Source organism: Oncorhynchus kisutch, linkage group LG30, assembly GCF_002021735.2.
Source record: "Oncorhynchus kisutch isolate 150728-3 linkage group LG30, Okis_V2, whole genome shotgun sequence".
Classification (NCBI taxonomy): domain Eukaryota; kingdom Metazoa; phylum Chordata; class Actinopteri; order Salmoniformes; family Salmonidae; genus Oncorhynchus; species Oncorhynchus kisutch.
Window position 1 is genome coordinate 18,233,270 of NC_034203.2, and position 22,899 is coordinate 18,256,168.

General features: G+C 44.7%; 1 protein-coding gene across 15 annotated transcripts; it reads right to left on the minus strand.

The window, feature by feature from the left end:
* Window positions 1-587: 587 nt before the first annotated feature.
* On the minus strand, window positions 588-22,015 carry cspp1b (centrosome and spindle pole associated protein 1b). Of its 15 annotated transcripts, none has more exons than XM_031810549.1 (30): window positions 21,932-22,015; window positions 20,638-20,744; window positions 20,328-20,412; window positions 19,967-20,048; window positions 19,773-19,859; window positions 19,132-19,368; window positions 18,397-18,500; window positions 16,925-17,289; window positions 16,596-16,754; window positions 16,037-16,128; window positions 15,839-15,935; window positions 15,224-15,553; window positions 14,919-15,037; window positions 14,516-14,654; window positions 13,810-13,924; window positions 12,791-12,938; window positions 12,486-12,620; window positions 12,140-12,246; window positions 11,773-11,922; window positions 11,430-11,573; window positions 11,137-11,253; window positions 10,943-11,009; window positions 10,725-10,851; window positions 10,455-10,594; window positions 10,029-10,169; window positions 9,669-9,712; window positions 9,483-9,543; window positions 2,117-2,220; window positions 1,677-1,818; window positions 588-1,498 (listed from the first exon to the last, which is right to left on the minus strand). In XM_031810549.1, the coding sequence occupies exons 7-30, from the start codon at window positions 18,403-18,405 to the stop codon at window positions 1,281-1,283; spliced, it is 3,270 nt and encodes a 1,089-aa protein (XP_031666409.1). In that variant the 5' UTR covers window positions 18,406-18,500; window positions 19,132-19,368; window positions 19,773-19,859; window positions 19,967-20,048; window positions 20,328-20,412; window positions 20,638-20,744; window positions 21,932-22,015; the 3' UTR covers window positions 588-1,280. The 15 variants fall into 15 exon arrangements, 12 of the variants coding, with proteins under 12 accessions (XP_031666409.1, XP_031666402.1, XP_031666405.1 ...); XM_031810545.1 differs by lacking the exon at window positions 21,932-22,015 and adding an exon at window positions 13,684-13,722 and having other exon boundaries at window positions 594-1,501; window positions 20,638-20,749; XM_031810547.1 differs by lacking the exon at window positions 21,932-22,015 and adding an exon at window positions 13,684-13,722 and having other exon boundaries at window positions 594-1,501; window positions 19,132-19,210; window positions 20,328-20,415; window positions 20,638-20,745.
* Window positions 22,016-22,899: the final 884 nt, after the last annotated feature.

The following is a 22,899-nucleotide window of genomic DNA, read 5'->3' on the forward strand; positions in this document are numbered from 1 at the left end:
CAGCTGCACTGTCACTACACGTATGGTCATTTTCAAAAAGCTTGGGTTATGAGAATCGAGCACGAGGTTGGTGGCACCTTTAATTGAGAACAGGCGGCAGGGTAGCCTAGTGGTTAGAGCGTTGGACTAGCAGCCGAAAGGTTGCAAGGTACAAATCTGTCGTTCTGCCACTGAACAGGCAGTTAACCCACTGTTCCTAGGCAGTCATTGAAAATAAGAATTTGTTCTTAACTGACTTGCCTAGTAAAAAAAATGACTGGAGTGGAATAGTATCAAACACATGGTTTACAGGTGTTTTATGAGCCGCTCTCCACTTAGCCACATGTGAAATCAAGATGAAACATTTGAGGATAATGTTTGGGTTAAAGTGTCTTGAGTGTCAGTTACATTGGAGAACGAGCTATACATTAAATTGTTGTTAGATCAACTCTAATGAGAATGTACAAAGGTTTAACTCTGCATTGATATGCAATAGAAGTAACTTTGTTGACAGACGATTTTCAGGTACATCACTATGCTGTTATAAGAGACTCTATTTTCCTGAATACAAATTTAAACAGCTATCAGGTGAACAGAATGAACAAAACTTTATCTAAAATAATTTAATTAGGTTGAAAATGAGGTCACATTTTCACATTTTAAAACATGCCATTAACACAATTTACATTAAAAGGTAGTGCCATTATTATATAATGAATAAATATTAGTCTTTGGAACAGTTCAGGACATCAGGCTAAGGCAACCCTAGATCACTTTCTAATACGCCTTTCAGAGGATGGCAACAGGCAGGCTTAACTGATTTAACTAATCAACTTCAATAGTGCTTGACTGGAGAAAATGCCTGCACACACTGTCCTTATAGGAATGGAGTTGCCTACCATTCTCAGACAATCTGCATATTTTTCATGAAGGTACAATCTATGCGTTTTTCACAAGCTTAATTCTGCATTGCAAATTAACAAGAGGCATTTTCAGAGGTAGACCATGATACAAAAGCAAAGGGCTAAGTTAGTCAACATCAATCTAGCAGATGAGCCTTCTGTGTTGAGGAGATACTGTGTCTTCATGACCACTGACGTAGACGCATCAAGCCAAGTGATGGCAGTGTATAAACGTAGGCCCCCTAAACACTCAGTTGTACAGCTGATGTACAAAGCGTTTGACAACGTTTGCAATACAACTGAGTTTGTCTGCACAAAAATGTTTTATTTTTTGCACAGAAAAATGAATCAATAGTACAACCCGAGGGGGGAGGTGTGTGTGTGTGTGTGTGTGTAAGGTTAGCTATGATGGGTAGAGGGGCTTTCCCAGTCCTGGACTGCAGACTCTCTGCTGGTCAGCCTCTCCCCTCGGGGGGTCTGACCGGTCATTAAGCGCTTCAGAGTCTCTGAGGTGCCTGGTCTGATCCAGGGCTCCATGGCAACCATATCCACTGAGCCCCGGGGTTCTGGGGCACGGGGGGAGACCTGCGGAGATGCATCTTCATCGCTAGACAGGTCTGCTGGACAAGAGAACAACTGTGAAGAGATGCCTACAACCCATCCATCTTCTTCTTAATACTCATTCATAGAGATCTTCCAGGTAGATTGTTCAATTCTGGCACACATTATGACAGCCTCTATGGATTTATCTCTATGTAATCATTGCCATCTTCCAGGGCCAAGATCTTCACCCACCTGTTCCGCGGCTCATAGCCGGCAGCCTCTTGGTCCTATGGTGGTTATGCCCTCTGCTATGCTGCTCAGTGTTGAGACTGGCCTCTGACTGGTGGGAGTAGTTCTCTGGCTGGTCCACAGGCTCTCTGGAGCACACCCGCTCCTAAACAAGCCAGAGCACAAGATATGATGATGGTAGAGGAATATAGCATTTTCAATGGAGAGCTGCCACTGGCCTCTTCATTTAAGAAGTGAGGCCATATTCACAATGTAGGGAACAGGGGCTGTTTGTGTCAAGCGTCTCAGTGCAGAATTAGGATCAGTTTAGCCTTTTCGATCATGAAAGGTTTGCATGGACGGGGGAGGGGCCTGATCTGAGATCAGCCCCACCCCCCACTGAGACACTCGGAGAATATGGTCCCAGTCTCAAATAGTTCAGTTCAGACTGTCAGAGGACATACATTGTGCAGGTCTGCCCTCTTGGCCAGCCGCCTCCTCTCCCTGGCTGAGAGCTGGGGCTTCTGCTCAGGTGTGGGGGGCACTGGAAAGGTTTCCCTCATGGGTTCTGGAGACAAATCACTTATTAAATCTACAGTACCAGTCAAAAGTTTGGACACACCTACTCATTCCAGGGTTTTTCTTACATTTTTACTATTTTCTACATTGTAGAATAATATTGAAGACCTCATGTAGTAAAGTGTTAAAATATTTGTATTTGTTTATTTCAGATTCTTTAAAGTAACTACCCTTTGCATTGATGCAATGTAGCCACACTTTGCACATTCAGATGTCATAAATCATCACTGCAGAGCTCTCCCTGTACTCTGCTGTGCCTTGATTGTATTACTGTTGATATCTGGAAATGTACACCCTGGCCCATCTACTGTTGCTAGCCCCAATTCTGATTTCTGCTCTCGTAAAAGCCTGGGTTTTCTGCACGTTAACACTAGAAGCTTATTACCTAAGACGGATCAATTGAAAGTGTGGGTTCACAGCTCCAATCCAGATGTGTTGGTCATTACTGAGACGTGGTTAAGAAAGTGTTTTGAATACTGATATCCTTTCTTGTTATAACCTTTTTTGGTATGACAGATCTTCCAAAGGTGGGAGAGTGGTAATCTTTACCAAGGATCACCTTCAGTGCTCAGCTGTTGGACCTTTTTAAAAATATTTTCAGTGGTGTTGTTAACACGCACCCATAAAGAAAATGAGAATTAAAAAACAGGTTCAGCCCCTGGTTCGACCGTGATCTTGCAGAGTTACTCCACCTCAAGAATTGCATTTAGCAAAAGGCTCGGCACACTCAAGCTGACTGGCTATCGTTCAGGCAAAGAAATAAGTGTACTCAGGCTATCCGGAAGGCCAAAGTTAGTTACTTTAAGGAGCAGTTCTCTCTCTGTGGGTCTAACCCCAAGAAGTTCTGGAAAACGGTTAAAGACCTGGAGAATAAGCCCTCCTCCTCACAGCTGCCCATGTCCCTTAATGTTGTGGTTGTTACCGACAAGAAGCACATGGTTGAGCTCTTTAATTACTCATTAGGTCAGGATTCCTATTTGACTCAGCCATGCCTCCTTGCCCATCCAACATTTCCTCATCTCCCACCCCTTCTAATGTGACTATCCCTGATGCTTCTTCCTCTTTTTTTCCCTGCCCTGATACAAAGTTTCTCCCTGCAGGCGGTCACTGAGACCGAGGTGCTAAAGGAGGTCCTTAAACTTGACCCAAAAAAAACCCCATCTGGTTAGACCCTTTCTTCAACCTTTTTAACCTCCCTCTCCTTTCTGGGGAGGTTCCCATTGCTTGGAAGGCAGCCACAGTTCGTCCTTTATTTAAAGGGGGAGATCAAGCTGATCCTAACTGTTATAAGCCTATTTCTATTTTGCCCTGTTTATCAAAAGTGTTGGAAAAACATGTCAATAATCAACTGACTGGCCTTCTTTATCTAAAGTATTCTCTCTGGTATTCAATCTGGTTTCCGCTTAGGTTATGGATGTGTCACTGCAACCTAAAAGGTCCAATGATGTCACCATTGCCCTTGATTCTAAGCAATATTGTGCTTCTATTTTTATTGACTTAGCCAAAGCTTTTGATACAGACCATTCCATTCTTGTGGGCCGGCTAAGGAGTATTGGTGTCTGAGGGGTCTTTGGCCTGGTTTGCTAACTACCTCTCGCAAAGTGTGCTGTGTATAAAGTCAAATCTTCTGTCTCAGCCACTGCCTGTCACCAAGGGAGTACCCAAAGGCTCAATCATAGGCAATCATCCATTTATATGCAGATGATACAGTCTTATACTCAGCTGGCCCCTCCCCAGATTGTGTTAAATGCTCTACAACAAAGCTTTGTGTGTCCAACAAGCTTGCTCTACCCTTAACCTAGTTCTGAACACCTCCAAAACAAAGTCATGTGGTTTGGTAAGAAGAATGTCCCTCTTCCCACAGGTGTGATTACTACCGCTGTGGGTTTAGAGCTTGAGGTAGTTACCTCATAAGTACTTGGGAGTATGGCTAGACGGTTCACTGTCCTTCTCTCAGCACATATCGAAGCTGCAGGCTAAAGTTAAATCTAGACCTGGTTTCCTCTATTGTAATCGCTCCTCTTTTACCCCAGCTGCCAAACTAACCCTGATTCAGATGATCATCCTACCGGCGCCGACAGAGATGGCCGCCTCGCTTCGCGTTCCTAGGAAACTATGCAGTTTTTAGTTTTTTTACGTGTTATTTCTTACACTAGTACCCCAGGTCATCTTAGGTTTCATCACATACAGCCGAGAAGAACTACTGAATATAAGATCAGCGTCAACTCACCATCAGTACGACCAAGAATATGTTTTTCGCGATGCGGAAGCTGTGTTCTGCCTTACAACCAGTGCCACGGGATGGTTCCCATGCAGCGACCCAAATAAACGACTCAGAAAAAGAGGGAAACGAAGCGGTCTTCTGGTCAGACTCCGGAGACGGGCACATCGTGCACCACTCCCTAGCATTCTTCTTGCCAATGTCCAGTCTCTTGACAACAAGGTTGATGAAATCCGAGCAAGGGTAGCATTCCAGAGGGACATCAGAGACTGTAACGTTCTCTGCTTCACGGAAACATGGCTAACTGGAGAGACGCAATCCGAAGCGGTGCAGCCAGCGGGTTTCTCCACGCATCGCGCTGACAGAAACGAACATCTTTCTGGTAAGAAGAGGGGCGGGGGCGTATGCCTTATGGCCAACGTGACATGGTGTGATGAAAGAAACATACAGGAACTCAAATCCTTCTGTTCAACTGATTTAGAATTCCTCACAATCAAATGTAGACCGCATTATCTACCAAGAGAATTCTCTTCGATTATAATCACAGCCGTATATATCCCCCCCCAAGCAGACACATCGATGGCTCTGAACGAACTTTATTTAACTCTCTGCAAACTGGAAACGATTTATCTGGAGGCTGCATTCATTGTAGCTGGGGATTTTAACAAGGCTAATCTGAAAACAAGACTCCCTAAATTTTATCAGCATATCGATTGCGCAACCAGGGGTGGAAAGACCCTGGATCATTGTTACTCTAACTTCCGCGACGCATATAAGGCCCTGCCCCGCCCCCCTTTTGGAAAAGCTGACCACGACTCCATTTTGTTGATCCCTGCCTACAGACAGAAACTAAAACAAGAAGCTCCCACGCTGAGGTCTGTCCAACGCTGGTCCGACCAAGCTGACTCCACACTCCAAGACTGCTTCCATCACGCGGACTGGGATATGTTTCGTATTGCATCAGCCAACAACATTGACGAATACGCTGATTCGGTGTGCGAGTTCATTAGAACGTGCGTTGAAGATGTCGTTCCCATAGCAACGATTAAAACATTCCCCAACCAGAAACCGTGGATTGATGGCAGCATTCGTGTGGAACTGAAGGCGCGAACCACTGCTTTTAATCAGGGCAAGGTGTCTGGTAACATGACTGAATACAAACAGTGCAGCTATTCCCTCCGCAAGGCTATCAAACAAGCTAAGCGCCAGTACAGAGACAAAGTAGAATCTCAATTCAACGGCTCAGACACAAGAGGCATGTGGCAGGGTCTACAGTCAATCACGGACTACAGGAAGAAACCCAGCCCAGTCACGGACCAGGATGTCTTGCTCCCAGGCAGACTAAACAACTTTTTTGCCCGCTTTGAGGACAATACAGTGCCACTGACACGGCCTGCAACGAAAACATGCGGCCTCTCCTTCACTGCAGCCGAAGTGAGTAAGACATTTAAACGTGTTAACCCTCGCAAGGCTGCAGGCCCAGACGGCATCCCCAGCCGCGCCCACAGAGCATGCGCAGACCAGCTGGCCGGTGTGTTTACGGACATATTCAACCAATCCCTATACCAGTCTGCTGTTCCCACATGCTTCAAGAGGGCCACCATTGTTCCTGTTCCCAAGAAAGCTAAGGTAACTGAGCTAAACGACTACCGCCCCGTAGCACTCACATCCGTCATCATGAAGTGCTTTGAGAGACTAGTCAAGGACCATATCACCTCCACCCTACCTGACACCCTTGACCCACTCCAATTTGCTTACCGCCCAAATAGGTCCACAGACGATGCAATCTCAACCACACTGCCCTAACCCATCTGGACAAGAGGAATACCTATGTGAGAATGCTGTTCATCGACTACAGCTCGGCATTCAACACCATAGTACCCTCCAAGCTCGTCATCAAGCTCGAGACCCTGGGTCTCGACCCCGCCCTGTGCAACTGGGTACTGGACTTCCTGACGGGCCGCCCCCAGGTGGTGAGGGTAGGCAACAACATCTCCTCCCCGCTGATCCTCAACACTGGGGCCCCACAAGGGTGCGTTCTGAGCCCTCTCCTGTACTCCCTGTTCACCCACGACTGCGTGGCCACGCACGCCTCCAACTCAATCATCAAGTTTGCGGACGACACAACAGTGGTAGGCTTGATTACCAACAACGACGAGACGGCCTACAGGGAGGAGGTGAGGGCCCTCGGAGTGTGGTGTCAGGAAAATAACCTCACACTCAACGTCAACAAAACTAAGGAGATGATTGTGGACTTCAGGAAACAGCAGAGGGAACACCCCCCCCATCCACATCGATGGAACAGTAGTGGAGAGGGTAGCAAGTTTTAAGTTCCTCGGCATACACATCACAGACAAACTGAATTGGTCCACTCACACAAAAAGCACTCACAAACTTCTACAGATGCACAATCGAGAGCATCCTGGCGGGCTGTATCACCGCCTGGTATGGCAACTGCACCGCCCTCAACCGTAAGGCTCTCCAGAGGGTAGTGAGGTCTGCACAACGCATCACCGGGGGCAAACTACCTGCCCTCCAGGACACCTACACCACCCGATGCTACAGGAAGGCCATAAAGATCATCAAGGACATCAACCACCCGAGCCACTGCCTGTTCACCCGGCTATCATCCAGAAGGCGAGGTCAGTACAGGTGCATCAAAGCTGGGACCGAAAGACTGAAAAACAGCTTCTATCTCAAGGCCATCAGACTGTTAAACAGCCACCACTAACATTGAGTGGCTACTGCCAACACACTGTCAATGACACTGACTCTACTCCAGCCACTTTAATCATGGGAATTGATGGGAAATGTAAATATATCACTAGCCACTTTAAACAATGCTACCTTATATAATGTTATTTACCCTACATTATTCATCTCATATGCATACGTAGATACTGTACTCTATATCATCGACTGCATCCTTATGTAATACATGTATCACTAGCCACTAACTATGCCACTTGGTTTACATACTCATCTCATATGTATATACTGTACTCGATATCATCTACTGTATCTTGCCTATGCTGCTCTGTACCATCACTCATTCATATGTACATATTCTTTATCCCCTTACACTGTGTATAAGACAGTAGTTTTTTTTGGAATTGTTAGTTAGATTACTTGTTCGTTATTACTGCATTGTCGGAACTAGAAGCACAAGCATTTCGCTACACTCGCATTAACATCTGCTAACCATGTGTATGTGACAAATAAATTTGATTTGATTTGATGCTAGATTACGGAGACATAATTTATACATCGGAAGGTAAGGGTGCTCTCGATTCGGCCATCTGATTTGCCACCAATGCTCCTTATAGGACACATCACTGCTACCATGTTGTGTTGTCTTAGGTCTCTCCATGTAGTGTTGTCTCTCTTGTTGTGATGTGTGTTTTGTCCTATATTGTATTTATATATTTATTAAAATCCCAGCCCCCATCCCCGCAGGAGGCCTTTTGGTAGGCCGTCATTGTAAATAAGAATTTGTTCTTAACTAACTTGCCTGGTTAAATAAAAATGACAGCTTTGCAAACTCTGGCATTCTCTAAACCAGCTTCATGGCTTCAACGACCTGGAATGCATTTCAATTAACAGGTATGCCTTGTTCAAAGTTAACTTGAGGAATTTCTTCCCTTCTAAAAATCAGTTATGGCAACAACAGCTCAAATAAGCAAAGAGAAACTACAGTCCATCATTACTTTAAGACATGAAGGTCAGTCAGTTTGGAAAAAATGTGCAGTCACAAACCAAGTGCTAGGATGAAACTGGCTCTTATGAGGACCGCCACAGGAAAGGAAGACCCAGAGTTACCTCTGCTACAGAGGATAAGTTCCTTAGAGTTACCAGCCTCAGAAATTGCAGCCCAAATAAATGCTTCAGAGTTCAAGTAACAGACACATATCAACTGTTCAGAGGAGACTGCGTGAATCAGGCCTTCGTGGTCGAATTGCTGCAAAGAAACCACTACTAAAGGACAACAAAAAGAAGAGACTTGCTTGGGCCAAGAAACACGAGCATTGGACATTAGACCGGTGGAAATCTGTCCTTTGTTCTGATGAGTCCAAATTTGAGAATTTTGGTTCCAACCAGTGTCTTTGTGAGATACAGAGTAGGTGAACAGATCTCCGCATGTGTGGTTTCCACCGTGAAGCATGGTGGGTGACACTGATTTATTTTGAATTCAAGGCACACTTAACCAGCATGACTACCACAGCATTCTGTAGCGATACACCATCCCATCTGGTTTGCGCTTAGTGGGACTATCATTTGTTTTTCTTCAATAGGACTATGACCCAAAACACACCTCCAGGCTGTGCAAGGGCTATTTAACCAAGGAGAGTGATGGAGTGCTGTATCAGATGACACGACCTCAACCCAATTGAGAGGGTTTGGGATGAGTTGGACCACAGACTGAAGGAAAAGCAGCCACCAAGTGCTCAGCATCTGTGGGAACTCCTTCAAGACATTCCTCATGAAGCTGGTTTAGAGAATGCCAAGAGTGTACAAAGCTGTCATCAAGGCAAAGGGTGGCTACTCAGAAGAACCTAAAATATATTTAAATTTTTTTGGGATACTCCATGATTCCATGTGTTATTTCATAGTTTTGATATCGTCGCCATTATTCTACAATGTAGAGAATAGTAAAACCCTTGAATGAACAGGTGTCCCAACTTTTGACTGGTACTCAAGTCACTCTTTCACTTACAAAAACTGGTGTGTGACCCAAATGGCACCGTATTCCCTATATAGTGCACTACTTTTGACCAGAGCCCATAGGCTGCCTATAGGGAGCCCATAGGCTGCTTATAGGGAGCCCATAGGCTGCTTATAGGGAGCCCATAGGCTGCTTATAGGGCGCCCATAGGCTGCCTATAGGGCGCTCAGAGCCCATAGGCCTCCGGTCAAAAGCAGTGCACTATTTGGGAAATAGAGTGCCATTTGGGATGCACCCCATGTTATTCCCAATGCACGCACACCTTCCCTTACTACCCAGGGACAGTAGTGAACCACAAGGGGCCTACCAATGAAGGCACTGTCAGACTCCAACAGAGAACCTCTCATAGGATCCCCTACTGCATTCCTCTGGGGAGAACAGAGTGTACAGGCTTAGTGACACACACAGACAAGCTGTACTGTACAGCAAAGCAAATAAACCACTGTACGTGGTTCAGTGCACTGGCTAAATGAACTGGTCAGTATAAACTTACCAAATAATGGTCTTGTTGCGGGGGTGGTGCCAGGTCAAAACAATCTGTAAAATGCAAAGACAAATGATTTAAGCCCCTTACAAAGCCTGATAAGTTAGTTATTGATAGAGCAGTCAACAGGTCGGTGATAAAATATTATTTAATATTGAGTGTGTCTAGACAGTGGGTAGAGGTTGATATTGAGTGTGTCTAGACAGTGGGTAGAGGTTGATATTGAGTGTGTCTAGACAGTGGGTAAAGGTTGATATTGAGTGTGTCTAGACAGTGGGTAGAGGTTGATATTGAGTGTGTCTAGACAGTGGGTAGAGGTTGATATTGTGTCTGTGGACAGTGTGTGTGTTTGGTGATAATGCTCCTGACCGTCAACAGGTTCTCTCAGGCTGTTGATCCTGCGCTGCTGCACCCTGTAACCAGCCCGTCTCTGGATGTCCACCCTCTGTCCAGCTCGGTCCCTAGGGGGCTCACAGTAACCATGACCTTCCTCCTCTCTGGAATCAACATCTGCAGCACAAACAATGACTTCTCCATTCAATACTGAATGACATCACTGATCACCCTGGTAAAGAGTAGTGCACTAAAAAAGGAGTGTGACAGGGAATCTACACAACCCCAGTTGCTGCATTTGGTTGATGAACACTGTGCTGTTAGATTTCATGTATAAGAATCAGTGCCCTGAGTTATGTGCCAATGGCACCCTATTCCCTAGTGCACTTCTGATGAGACCCTGAATAGGGTGCCATTTGGGACCAGCACAGTATTCCTCAAACAATCGCTGTACTCCTTCACCTCTGTATCGGAGTTGTAGCGAGTCATGGATCCTATGCAGGTAGTTGGGCTCTGTGTTCCTGGAGGAGGGTCTCCTGACAGGGGCCTGCAGCCGCAGTCTGGCCATGTCAAACACATCCACCTGGGGCCTGTCCCTGAGCCTGGACACAGTATCGGTCAGCCTGGAGACATAGCCTATAGATAGGACACTACAACTAACACCCAGCCTGGACCCTTGGCTTGCTGAAGCCATGAGACCAACAGTGGAGGGCATCACCTCACCAGCCTTACCTATCACTCATAGGTGAGCCCAGCTCTTCCCACTCTGACTGCAGTAGCTGGACCTCCAGGCGTTTCTGCTCGCTACGCAGCTGTCTGCGCAGTACCGACAGTTCACTGATCACACCCCGCTGGTCTTCTGGCACGCACAGACAGACATCAGTATCTCAGAAGTTGAGAGAAAACAGTTGAACTACTATGTGTTGTATTATTGTGGGAGTCAGTGTTACCGGCAGCTCTCAGCTGGTTCCAGCGGGCTGGGACTGGAGGGGACTGGAGCCCTGATAGAGAATGCTCCTACAGGGGGAAGAGAAGAAGGAAGACCAGACCCAGTCATTCTCCACTAATCTCTCCTCACAGTCAAACTATTTCCCTCAATGGTAGTGTGGAAGAGGACATGCTGTGGGCTCTGGAAGTCACTCACAGACAGGGAGACGGCAGTAGAGCGACGGCTGTCCTTGGACGGAGGTCTGGGGGTGTACTGGGGAGCCTGATACCTCTTCCGGAGGGTGGGGATGGGGGGAGACGGCTCCCTTGGTACCTATTAGACAGGCAACCACAATGTCATCACAACTCAGTTTCCCAGATTAAGTGGAGAGCTTTAAATGGAGATAATCCATTGAGCATGATTTCTAGTCGAGGAATAGGCTTAATGTGTACAGTAAACCGCCCCTCGATGTTCAGAGGGTCAAACAGAGCATTTTCCAGTCAGCTCACCTCCTCTAGACGTGCTTGTCTCTCCTTCTCATACTGCTTCCTCAGGGCAGAGTTCTCCTTCTCCTCTGCCTCTTTCTTCTTCCTCTCCACCTCTTTCTTTCGCTCCTCAGCCAGACGGATCAGCTGCTCATTCTTGGCTTTTTGCTGGAGGGAGAAAAACCTTGCTCAGTCCTCTGAAATGTGTGTGTGTTACAATAAAGATTTCCTGAACTGAATGACTCATGTCATATGATAGCATTCAGCTGATTGACATGTTACTCATACTAGTAGCTAGAGTATTGCAGTGTAACCTAACGCTACAGCTCCCTTAGTGAACCCAAGCCCTGGTGCAGTTAATACTGACCTCCATCTCCTTGCGTTTCTTCCTGTCCTGTTCTTCTTCATACTCTCTCTGGATGCGTTCCCTCTGCTCAAACAGCCTCTTCTCCTCCTTCTCCTCCTCCAGCCTCTGACTCTCTCGCTCCTCCGCCCCCTTCTTCCGCTTCTCTTCAATCTAGGCAGCAGGACAGACAACCAGGGTAATCACTGTGTGTACGTGTATCCAATCACATACCGTAGCTGACTAAGGTAAACCAAACCATCAATGCGCATCAGTACAACATTGTTATTTAAGCTCCACAATAAGCTTTTTTACGTGACTTAGTGAATTTCAGCTGATGATGTGAAAAGACTATTTTAGCCACACAGTGCCGAGGTGGGACATCCAGTACCTGTTGTTTGAGGTAAGCCTTGTGCTTGTCCTGTTCGTGGACTTGCTGTGGTGTGGGCCGGTTACCAAAAACACTGCCTCTGGCAAACAAAGGAGCCTGAACAAAACCTGTCGACAGAAACCCACCAGACAAAATAACATGTTAGCTGAGCCTGACACAGCGAGCTGGACAGGTTGTCAGGGTGCCACTACCACTTTGGGTTGTGTCCTAAATGGCCAATAGGGCTCTGGTCGGAAGTAGTGAACTATGTACGGAATAGGATGACATTTGGGACACACCCTTCCTCTCTGTCCTGTTGCATATGCCTTATAGAGAATCCCATCAATGTGAAAGCCCCTGTATCTACCTGAGACTCTGTGGGTGGAGGGAGGTCTGGTGTCCTCCTCTCGGAGTACTGTCATGGTGGCTGTCGCCATCTTCTGCCATGTCTCAGGGTTGATGTAGGCCTCCTCATTATGCTTGTGCATCTGGTGCAGATCGGCTGGTGACAATTCACATGATTATGATTAGTAATAATCTTTACGAAGGTTTTAAATATGACACATTCTTCCCTCTGCGCTCAGTCTCCAAACGTATGTCTACTGAAAGGTGAGAAAACAGAGAATATGTGGACCATAGTGTGGAGGGAGAGAAGTCGCAGAGAGAACATACTGATGAGGTTGCCCCTGCTGTCTCTGAGGGGTGCTCCTCCTCCCCCTCTCCCCCAGGGGTCGTGGTTCTTCATGTCGGCCTCCAGCTTGGCCTCGTACCGATCCCTCTCCTCCCTGTCCAGCCTCCGCCGCTCCTGTCTATCCTGGATCTGCAGTCAGGTTTGGATGGAACACTTTCATTAGAATACCAATTATCCAAAATTGAAGTTCCCTCACAGGACAAATAAAGTCATTCAATTCTGTACAACCCAGATGTGCTTTTGTCTTCACTGGTCATGTAAAAAGGACAATAGAGAAGAGTGCAATGGTATATTGATAGGCATAGCTATTGGTAAATTGCTGTGAGAATGTCTGAGGGATTGGGTTCAGAAAAACAAAACAAATCTGATTCTACAACACACCTACATGTAACTGTCAAAATAAACATCTTAATAGGGTGTTGGGCACCACGACCCAGAACAGCTTCAATGCACCTTGGCATAGATTCTACTAGTTTCTGGAACTCTATTGGAGGGATGCGACTCCATTCTTCCATGAGAAAATCCATAAGTTGGTGTTTTGTTGATGGTGGTGGAAAACGCTGCGTCTCAGGCAGCGCTCCAGAATCTCCTATAAGCGTTCAATTGGGTTGAGATCTGGTGACAGACGGCCATGGCATATGGTTTATATCTTTCTAATGCTCATCAAACCATTCAGTGACCACTAGTGCCCTGTGGTGGGGTCATAGCCATGGTAGCCAAAATAATGGCCTGACCAGCATTTTTATTCATGATGGAATGTTAATTGCTTAATTACCCCAGAACCACACCTATGTAGAAGCACCTGCTTTAAACATGCTTTGTATCCCTCATTTACTCATGTGCATGAATTATTATGGCAGGACTTACATGTTACCTGGCAAAAAAGCTGACTGCTCCCTTTCCTGGTGTCTCCCTGCCGAAATAACACACTGTGACGAAATGCATGCAAGCATTGAGGAGAAAGACACTGCTGCCTTCCACAATCACATTCAAAATGTACCTGTTGTCTCAGTGCCTCCTTGTAACTTAACACACACTGTTTAGATGGCTTGATCTGCTCGGCGGGAAATCCTCCAATCCCTGAACCCATGATAGCAGCGTCACTGACAGGTCTGCTGAAAGATTAAATATTTACGCATGTGTTCACTACTATGAAATAAGTCTATGTAACCATTTGAAATGATCAATATTATGCAAAAAAGGTATGTCAAACGGGAGGTAGACCATTGACGTGGTTTGTCACATTTCACGCATTGATGCAATTCAATCTATCACTGAGAAGGATGTTCCGATTGTGAGAGAGGACAGTTATTGGGAGAAAGATGGCAGATGTAAGGGAGGAGGGAGAGCTCAGAGCTGTCCAGAGCAGACCAGTGCAGGCTGCAGTCGTCACTCAGCAGGGAGGGAACAACAGTCCTGTCTGTCCAGACGGCCAGTGAGCATGACCTTCTCAGAAGTCCAACACAGGGCACAAATAAGGTAGATTTATAGGTGGTGCTCCCTATTGGTGAATAGAGAATACTACTCACCACCTGAAGAGACTAGCATCCTATCCAGGGGATAATTGTACATCAAGCTGCCTCATGCTACAGAAACAGGAGATAGGCTCCTGCCCTATGGGCCACTTTGGGTCAGACAAGGCTTACTTACTGAAGAGTGGATTTTGAAGGGAAGAGACAGGATAAGATGACTAGTAAGGTACTTACTGTGGAGGGGGCTCTGGATGGCTGCTCCCACTGTGCTGACTGGGAGGGCTGTGCTGTGTCTGGCTGGGGTGAGGCCCTGCAGGAGGGAGGCTCAGGTAGGACACAGGCTGCCCCCCTCCTGTCAGCAGGATCTGACCATCTAACAGAGAACCACCAAACACTAATGAACATACTTTCAGTCAAACCAATGTACACCTCTTTCTAAGTGTATAGCAACATGACATGGGCTTATTTCCTAGCTAACACACACAACCCAATACATATTATATAATACCACAAAACACAAATTAGGCTAGATCATAGAACATACGCTTTCACTCCAATCAATATTTTTTTACTAGTATTTAACCATTTGAATCTACTGATGTAGCTTGAATATTTAACTTAGACTGGTAGTGCTTACAGTTGGCCGGGTTAGGGTCCAGTGGATTCCTTGCTCCATGGTAGAGGTAGAAGTCCCTATGACAAGGTGTATGTGCATCTGCCAATGTGGATGGTGGATGAGGAAGGAAACCTGGAATCCTGAAACAGAAATTCTAAATCATACAGCAATGTTTAATTTTGTCAAACAATCTAGTGAATGTATCAGATTGAATAGATGAGGGGTGTATCCCAAATGGCACCCTATTTCCTATATAGTGCACCACTTTTGACCAGAGCCCTGGGTGCCATTTAGGATGCAGATGAGGATTACTGCTTCTTCGCTACCTGGGGGTGTCCATGTTCCTGTGAATGGCCTGGCTGTAAGGGGAGATGCCTCTACTGCTGAGGCCCAGGGCGTGGCTGTACTCCAGCAGGGGGGACTGGAAGGCCACGCGGGGCTGCTCAGGGGGAAGCCTCTCTCGGCTCTCCTCACTGGGTCTCCCATTTAACTCATCACCTGGTACGTCCACACCTTGGCCTAGTGGGTACAAGCTGTCATTTCTCTTTCTGGCATGGTCGCCACCATTCACTGCCCCAAGCGGTTTGATCCAATCTGCCTGTTTCTCCGGGTCAGTCGACCCTGTCACAGCAACTCTGAGCTCCAAATCCTTCTCTCTAATAAGACAAAGAACAGACTGTTCATGAGGTTCTCCCCACTAGTAAGCAGCAGTAATTCGGATCTTGTCCAATTATTAGGCAATTAATTGGTCAAAAGACCAATTAGTGGCAAAAGATCCGAATTTGGCTGCCTGTGTAAACGCAGCCTTATAAACAAATCTACCTCATGACTACAATGCTGTTAAAATGAGTCTGTAGACCCTGTAGCTCGTCTCACTAAGATGGATAATGTAAGGCTTTCTTCTTCACATACAGCAGAATCAGACAAACATGAACAACCACCTTTTCTTATTCCTCTGCTGTTCAGCTATCTGCTCCTGCAGCTCCTGCCTGTACCTCTCCTTCCTTCTCTGCAAGGCAGCATCTGCATCTGCAGCCCCTGTCAGACATGCCATATCACCACATTTTTTGAGAAATATCAACAAATTATCTAATGTAGTTAAACTTAGTTAAGAAAAATCTGAACAGAATTGGTCTTACCAATCATTAGTCCGGTAGCAAATTCGGGCTCGTCCTTCTTGGTAGAGGATCTGGATCTTCCATTGGGTTTCATCCCTGATGGTACCTGCAGCCTGGCAGATAGGACGTCAATAAGCACTCACAGTACACTTACAGATAGAAAAATACTGAGCGATAAGTGTCTGTGTTTTAGTGAAAGTGTGGTTTTTTGGTCTAATTCTAGGCTGGTTTGGGGATTTCATATGATTTTATTGTATGAGAGGATTCTAAATCTCTACGAATAGCTGGCACAAGAAGCTTGAACAAGCCATGATCCAGGCACAACAGATGACAGTATGACATCAGCCCCATTTCATTTGTACTTTTCCTCCCAATGTCCCTGACAATGGAAAATTAAAACTTTAATCCAGATTAGATTAAATATTTCTGCAGTTGTTCACAGAAATGTACATTACTGTACAGAAAATGCACTGTGTTAAAAATCCACAACAAAAAGAGAGCCATGACAATACAATCGTGTTCACTTGTACCAAATTGACATTACCACAATCATTTATTCAATACGAATAGTTTGACATACTTGGCTTTGGGGGTCAGAGATGATGTCCCCCAGCGTGCCTCTAAGTAATCCTCATCGGGAACAACAGACACGTTAGTCTCCTTCCTGTCTGCATAATGACGCGTCTCTGTGTAGTCGTCAGGCAGCTCAACTCTCCTGTCCCTGAGCTTTGATATGTCCCTGCACAAGAGGAAGGTTAACAATACTTTTTCAAACAGACCTAGAGGCAAGCATTTAGCGAAGACCATTTCAGTAGAGACAATTAACCCATTACATAGCTAAGATCTGAATCTATTACAGGTAAGTGCAACATCATGCTTTGTATCACAAAGGGAGTGTTTTAAAAACACCTGAAGTCCGTTTTGTAGTGTCTTCTTAGCCGCCTCCTCTCTTCTCCTCTCTCAGACCCCGTCTGTCTGAGCCTCCTCCTCTCCATAAGATCCAGATCTTCCTCTGTGAGGTCCTCCTCAGAGTCGTAGTCCACTCTCACCAGCCTGGCCTTCTCTCTAGGAAGGAGCAACTCATCCTCAGGCCTCAGGCCCTCCATCCCACTGCCCTCCACCAGGAAGTGTCCTCCCCTGTGCAGCCCCCTCTTGCCTTCAGTCAGCGTGGCTGTCTCTCTCCTAGAGGGGACCCTCTTAGCGTGCACCGGGGGTCTGGGGCTGCAGTGAACATCAGGGAGGTCTGGAGGAGCTCTGAGAAAGGCAATCTGCTCCTGTATGTATGAGGGGGAAAGGACAAGTTTAAGATCAACTTCTGGTTCCAAGCACCCCTTTTTACATTTTTTTACAGAAGAAGATTTGAGCAAATTCTCTTCATTTACTGAGACCTGTTTTACCAGCCCTTTTGTAATAATATACACTCAGTATGCCAATGCAAATAGTCTGGGTGGCCATTTGATTAATTGTTCAGCAGTCTTATGGCCTGGGAGTAGATGCTGTTAAGGAGCCTTTTGGACCTAGACTTGGCGCTCCTCTACCGCTTGCCGTGCTGTAGCAGAAAGAACAGTCTATGACTTGGGTGACTGGACCTTCCTCTGACCGCCGAGTATACAGGTCCTGGATGGCAGGAAGCTTGGCGCCAGTGATGTATTGGGCCGCATGTACTACCCTCTGTACGCCTTACGATCGGATGCTGAGCAGTTGCCATCCCAGGTGGTAATGCAACCAGTCAGGATGCTCTCGATGGTGCAGGTGTAGAACTTTTTGAGGATCTGTGGACCCATGCCAAAGCTTTTTAGTCTCCTGAGGTGGAAAAGCTGTTGTCGTGCCGTCATCACGACTGTCTTGGTGTGTTTGGATCGTGATAGTTTGTTGGTGATGTGGACACCAAGGAACTTAAAACTCTCGATGTGAATGGGGGTGTGTTCGGCCTTCCTTTTCCTGTAGTCCACAATCATCTCCTTTGTCTTGCTCACGTTGAGAGAGTGGTTGTTGTTTTGTATACATAGATTTGGCTATTTGGAATTAACTAAGAGGCCTCAGTTGACAGAGCTTGATATAAAAATAGGCTACACATAGCACTTCTTAGGTTACCTTAGCAGCTCTCCTCTCACCAAGGGGAAGGGGTGGCCTGGTTCAGCAGCATTCACATTTTTTTTCTATAATTAAGGGCCAAATTGGCCAAATCAGCCCAAAGCAGAGATCATTGTTTAAAAATATATACATTTGGTAGAAGACGGCACTGACTCCTTGCACTCGTACCATTCCAGTGCTCTTGTTTATCACACACAAGTAAATATTATGGCCCATGTATGTATGTTGACAGGTTACACATTTGTAAGTAACAACTACATAACTTTTGACATTGGTAATATTATTACCTGAGCCATGAAGTGTCTGTAATCCAGACGGAGCTCTTGATGTAACTTCTGTTTCTTCCTCTCATAGTCTCTACCCAAAGGTAAACTTAGACAACAACTCTCCTCTGAAAAACAGAATGGTATACATGAAATAAAAGACTTCCCATTGGTCAGGATCTAGATCTACCACAAAGTATCTTACAAATTGGGTTCATAACTTTATGAAAACCTGCTTTTTCCATGACAGACTGACCGAGTGAATCCAGGTGAAAACTATGATCCCTTATTGTCACTTGTTAAATCCACTTCAATCAGTGTGGCTGAAGGTGAGGAGCCAGGTCAAAGAAGGATTTTTACACCTTGAGACATTTGAGACATGGATTTGTATGTGTGCCATTCAGAGGGTGAATGGCCAAGACAAAAAATATTGAAGTGGCTTTGAATGGGGTATGGTTGCCAGGTGCACCGGCTTGTGTCAATAACTGCAACCCTGCCTGTTTTTTTTTTTATTCTCAACAGTTTCCTGTGTCTATCAAGAATGGTCTACTACCCAAAGGACATCTAGCCAACTTGACACAACTGTGGGAAGCATTGGAGTCAACATGGGCCAGCTTCCCTGTGGAATGCTTGACACCTTGCAGAGTCCATGGCCTGACAAATCAAGGCTGGTCTGAGCACAAAAGGAGGGGGTGGGGGAATGCAACTCAATATTAGGAAGGTGTTCTTAATGTTTTGTACACTCAGTGTATACTGTACCTTTCCCTTGTGCCGTGAACGACTTAAATGGAGGGATATTTTCCTCGAGTGTGTGATCATAGGTCTTGTGATCTTTTGTCTGTTGATCCAGCCACAGGTCAGAAAATTGCAATAATTTGCTCAGTCACCAAACACAAAGTAGCATGCATTTCACCCATGTCCAAGTGAATCATTCCACCTCAAAAAGCACAAGAAAGAGGTTTGACACCACCATCTCAGATTGTTCTGAAATCATTTCTGTCAACAGAAAAATACAAGTTTAGCATTCCTACAACATTAATTTGTTGATATATAAATGAATATCTGCTAAATTAAGCTAATTGATTGCACCCAAATTGTCAATTTATAGGATTCATATAACGTTGTTAAATATAGCACCTAACATCTGATGAGTTAGACATGAGAAATCCACAACAATAAAAAAAAAAAAAAAAAAAATGGTCCCCCCAAAAAATGTCTCGCCTATTCAAAGAAATTGGTTATTGAAGTTGTTGGGTTTATGTCCCATCCTAAATCCTGATCTGACCAATAGGTGGTGCTGTTCCTGCTATTAGGTGATTAGATTTTTTTTTTAAGAATCCCCCCCATCATTATAAAGGGATAGTTCACCCAATAAAAAAATTACACATTGGTTTTCTTACCTTGTAAGCAGTCTATGGACCAGAGGGCTATCCTCCGACGCAAGTTTGAGCAGTTCGAGAGGTAAATTTGATCAACTGAGTTCAACTCTGTATAACCGGTAAAAAGAAAGGGGCACACCTTTTAGCAAGGTACATTTCTATGGCAACAAATCCTTCAGAACTAACCTGCTCCGGGGTTGGCTAACTCCACTTACCCTGAATGAAATGACTGAGCCACGAGTTGAGGACCAATTAAATCAGATTCCCTTCCTGCTGCAAAGATTATGTCATCATTCCCTTCATTTGCAGAAGATGATTGATTAAAATATATCACATTACACATTTAGTAATGACAGAATGCATTTTACACTTCAGTCATAATTTTGTAGAACTTATTGATAGAAGTGGGGGAGAAAGGTGTTTTTGGTTGAGCATTGATAAGCACACCAAAGTCTGCATTAACATTAATAAAGACTTCACTTCTAAGCCCATTTCACACCATAGCCTACTGAATTTGCAAGCTTTCTTTTCTTTCATTTTGACTTCGGCACAAAATCAAATGTGGCACCGACTCACCTGTGGATTGATGTTTCAGCATTGTCTCAATGAAGAGTTCTGCGTTCGACTAGCCATGTTGCGGCATGCATGCACATTTACAAGCCTGCTAAAGTTAGCGGCAGACAGACAAGCAATCTATTATTTAATTTCTCAGCGATCAAATTATTTTCAACAAAATAATGCATATCTTATTTGTTTCTAACTACAGAAACGATTTCATAACAATCTGAGATGATGGTGTCATGGCTTGCTGAAATGACATGGAACGACCCAAGTTCAAAATTTTCAGCATTCTATCACCACAGTAAAAATAAACACGGAAACACACCCTTATTTCCAGGTAAGGTGGATTTTGTATCCTCTGCTACTCTGGCCTTCTGTTGCTGGATGAATTTCTTAAGTTCATTATCCATCTCCATTTATAATGCAGGCTCACTGTGAAAGTGACACAATTAAACAATGTCTAATAATACAGCTCAAATGTACTTGCAAACAGTATAACATTTACATTCTAGCCATTTAAGAACTTCTGGGTGAGAATATAATGTTACCTAACTAGTAAATATTAACGTCAATGAAATAGTTCAATAGTGATGTTGTTTACGTTAGTAAGCAATGTCATGAATTGTAAACATTTAGCTAGGTAGCTAACGTTAGTTAGTAGCAACATTTTGGACTCGACAAAACAGCCTCTAGGATTAACTACAGACAGTTTTACTTTGGTCATATTTCCCTAAATGTATCTAGTTATGCTGTTGTAATATCATCTGATCATATTGCTGGCAAAGTATGATAGCTATCTTACTACCCAGCTCGCCAGAAATGGCCCGCTGTCTCTTTAATTTCGGTTGTCAAGCAACCACTGAATACAAAAATAATCTTAGCTATGTAACGTTACCTAGCTAGCATTTAGGCCATATCTTACCTAGCAAACAAGCAAGCTACCTAAATGATGTTACACTAATTGGTTAGAAGTTTTATAAACTAAATTAGCAAACGTTAGTTGTCTATAGTTAACGTTAACCTAATGCGTAAGCCGGCTAAAGTTAGCTAGCTAAAACAAACGACAAATGCATGCGAGACAGGCATAGATGGAAGCCTGTTGCGGAGTTGGTTTTCTATATTAAAATGGCATGAACAGTACTCACCATTTGTGCAACCACGATAGCTACTGGACTTGCGAACTTTTGCTACTCAGTTAGCTAGCTTAAACTACAAGGCCACAGATGCCAACTAAGTAGCAACAGCCAGGTAGCTACAGTAGCACGTTAGCACCGTAAATTTAGCTCGCCACCACCCAGCACCAACCTTCTAAAATATGAATTGTTTATATCTGCCAGATTCTTTCCAAGTGCAAGTGCGCACTTTGCTGTCTTTAGTTTTCACCAGTACTGGTTCTTTCATAGAGAACTGATGGTCCGAAATATTCTTCAATATTTTCAGAGTATCTTGTCAGCAGCACTGCAAGTACTAACCAGCAGCACTGCAAGTGACGGAAAAAAGTATTCACTTGACCACTGTGGTCTTCTGCGCGATCTTGCGCCCCCGCTATCAATCAATTTGACAAATTCACCACTCATTATACATTAGCATATGTTGCTGTGCGGTGATACACCGCTTACCATTCATTTCAATGAAAGCAAAACAGTGAGCAGTGGAGAGGGCGGGGGACCTTTGGGAGGTGCGAAAGTTGCGTGGGAGTCGGTGAAAAAGATAACGTTTTCCAAACTTTATGCAAATCACCAGCGGTGACCGCTGGGTGATGACCAATCAGAGTGGTTCCCAGAAGAATTTGACGCTGTGCGACCCAATGATGGAGACTTTCTTCAGGGAAGATGGCTGACAGAAATACTGGGACGGAAGCAAACGTCATAACAAATCATGCGAAAATGTAAGGTTGACAGGAATATGTTAGTTAATGTAGAGACAAACGAGTATGCATATTTATAATCATTAAGTTAATTTACGAAAATCGCGATTTAGCAAGCTAGCTGACTAGCTTTATGGGTGTATTGACATGAGTCTGAAATTGTCATTCTGGTTCTTTAATGTTTTAGGGACTCCTGAATCAACCAGCAAACCAGGGTGTCATCTTGTGAAACAATGGATGTAATAATCTAGCTAGCTAAAGCATTTACTGCAAATTGAATGTACAATTTTGTAAGCTTGCAGATAGATGAAATAATGTAGATAGCTATGTTCTTGCTTATTGTGCAGTGGAGTATAAAAAATACCTGTATGCCTATGGATGTGTAGCTAGCTATCTAGCCGATCTGTGTATGGACACAAACGTTTGGTATACAATATTAGTTCAGAACCTAGCCATGAACCTCAGCTATCATAGCCAGTTGTGTCAACTTCAAAACAGTCTGAATGACATTAATGAAGCCTATGGATTGAGTAGAATATAATATAACTTTGTGCCAAGGATGCAAGTCGTATACATGTAGTTATTACCATGCATGAGATCCCACATCGTAGCCTGTACATTTAATATATTCACTGAAAATGTACTCTACCTTGGCAAATAAAGGTGCAGTTCAGGTATGAATGTCTGATTATTTTTGTCATATCCAATACCAGGAGTATC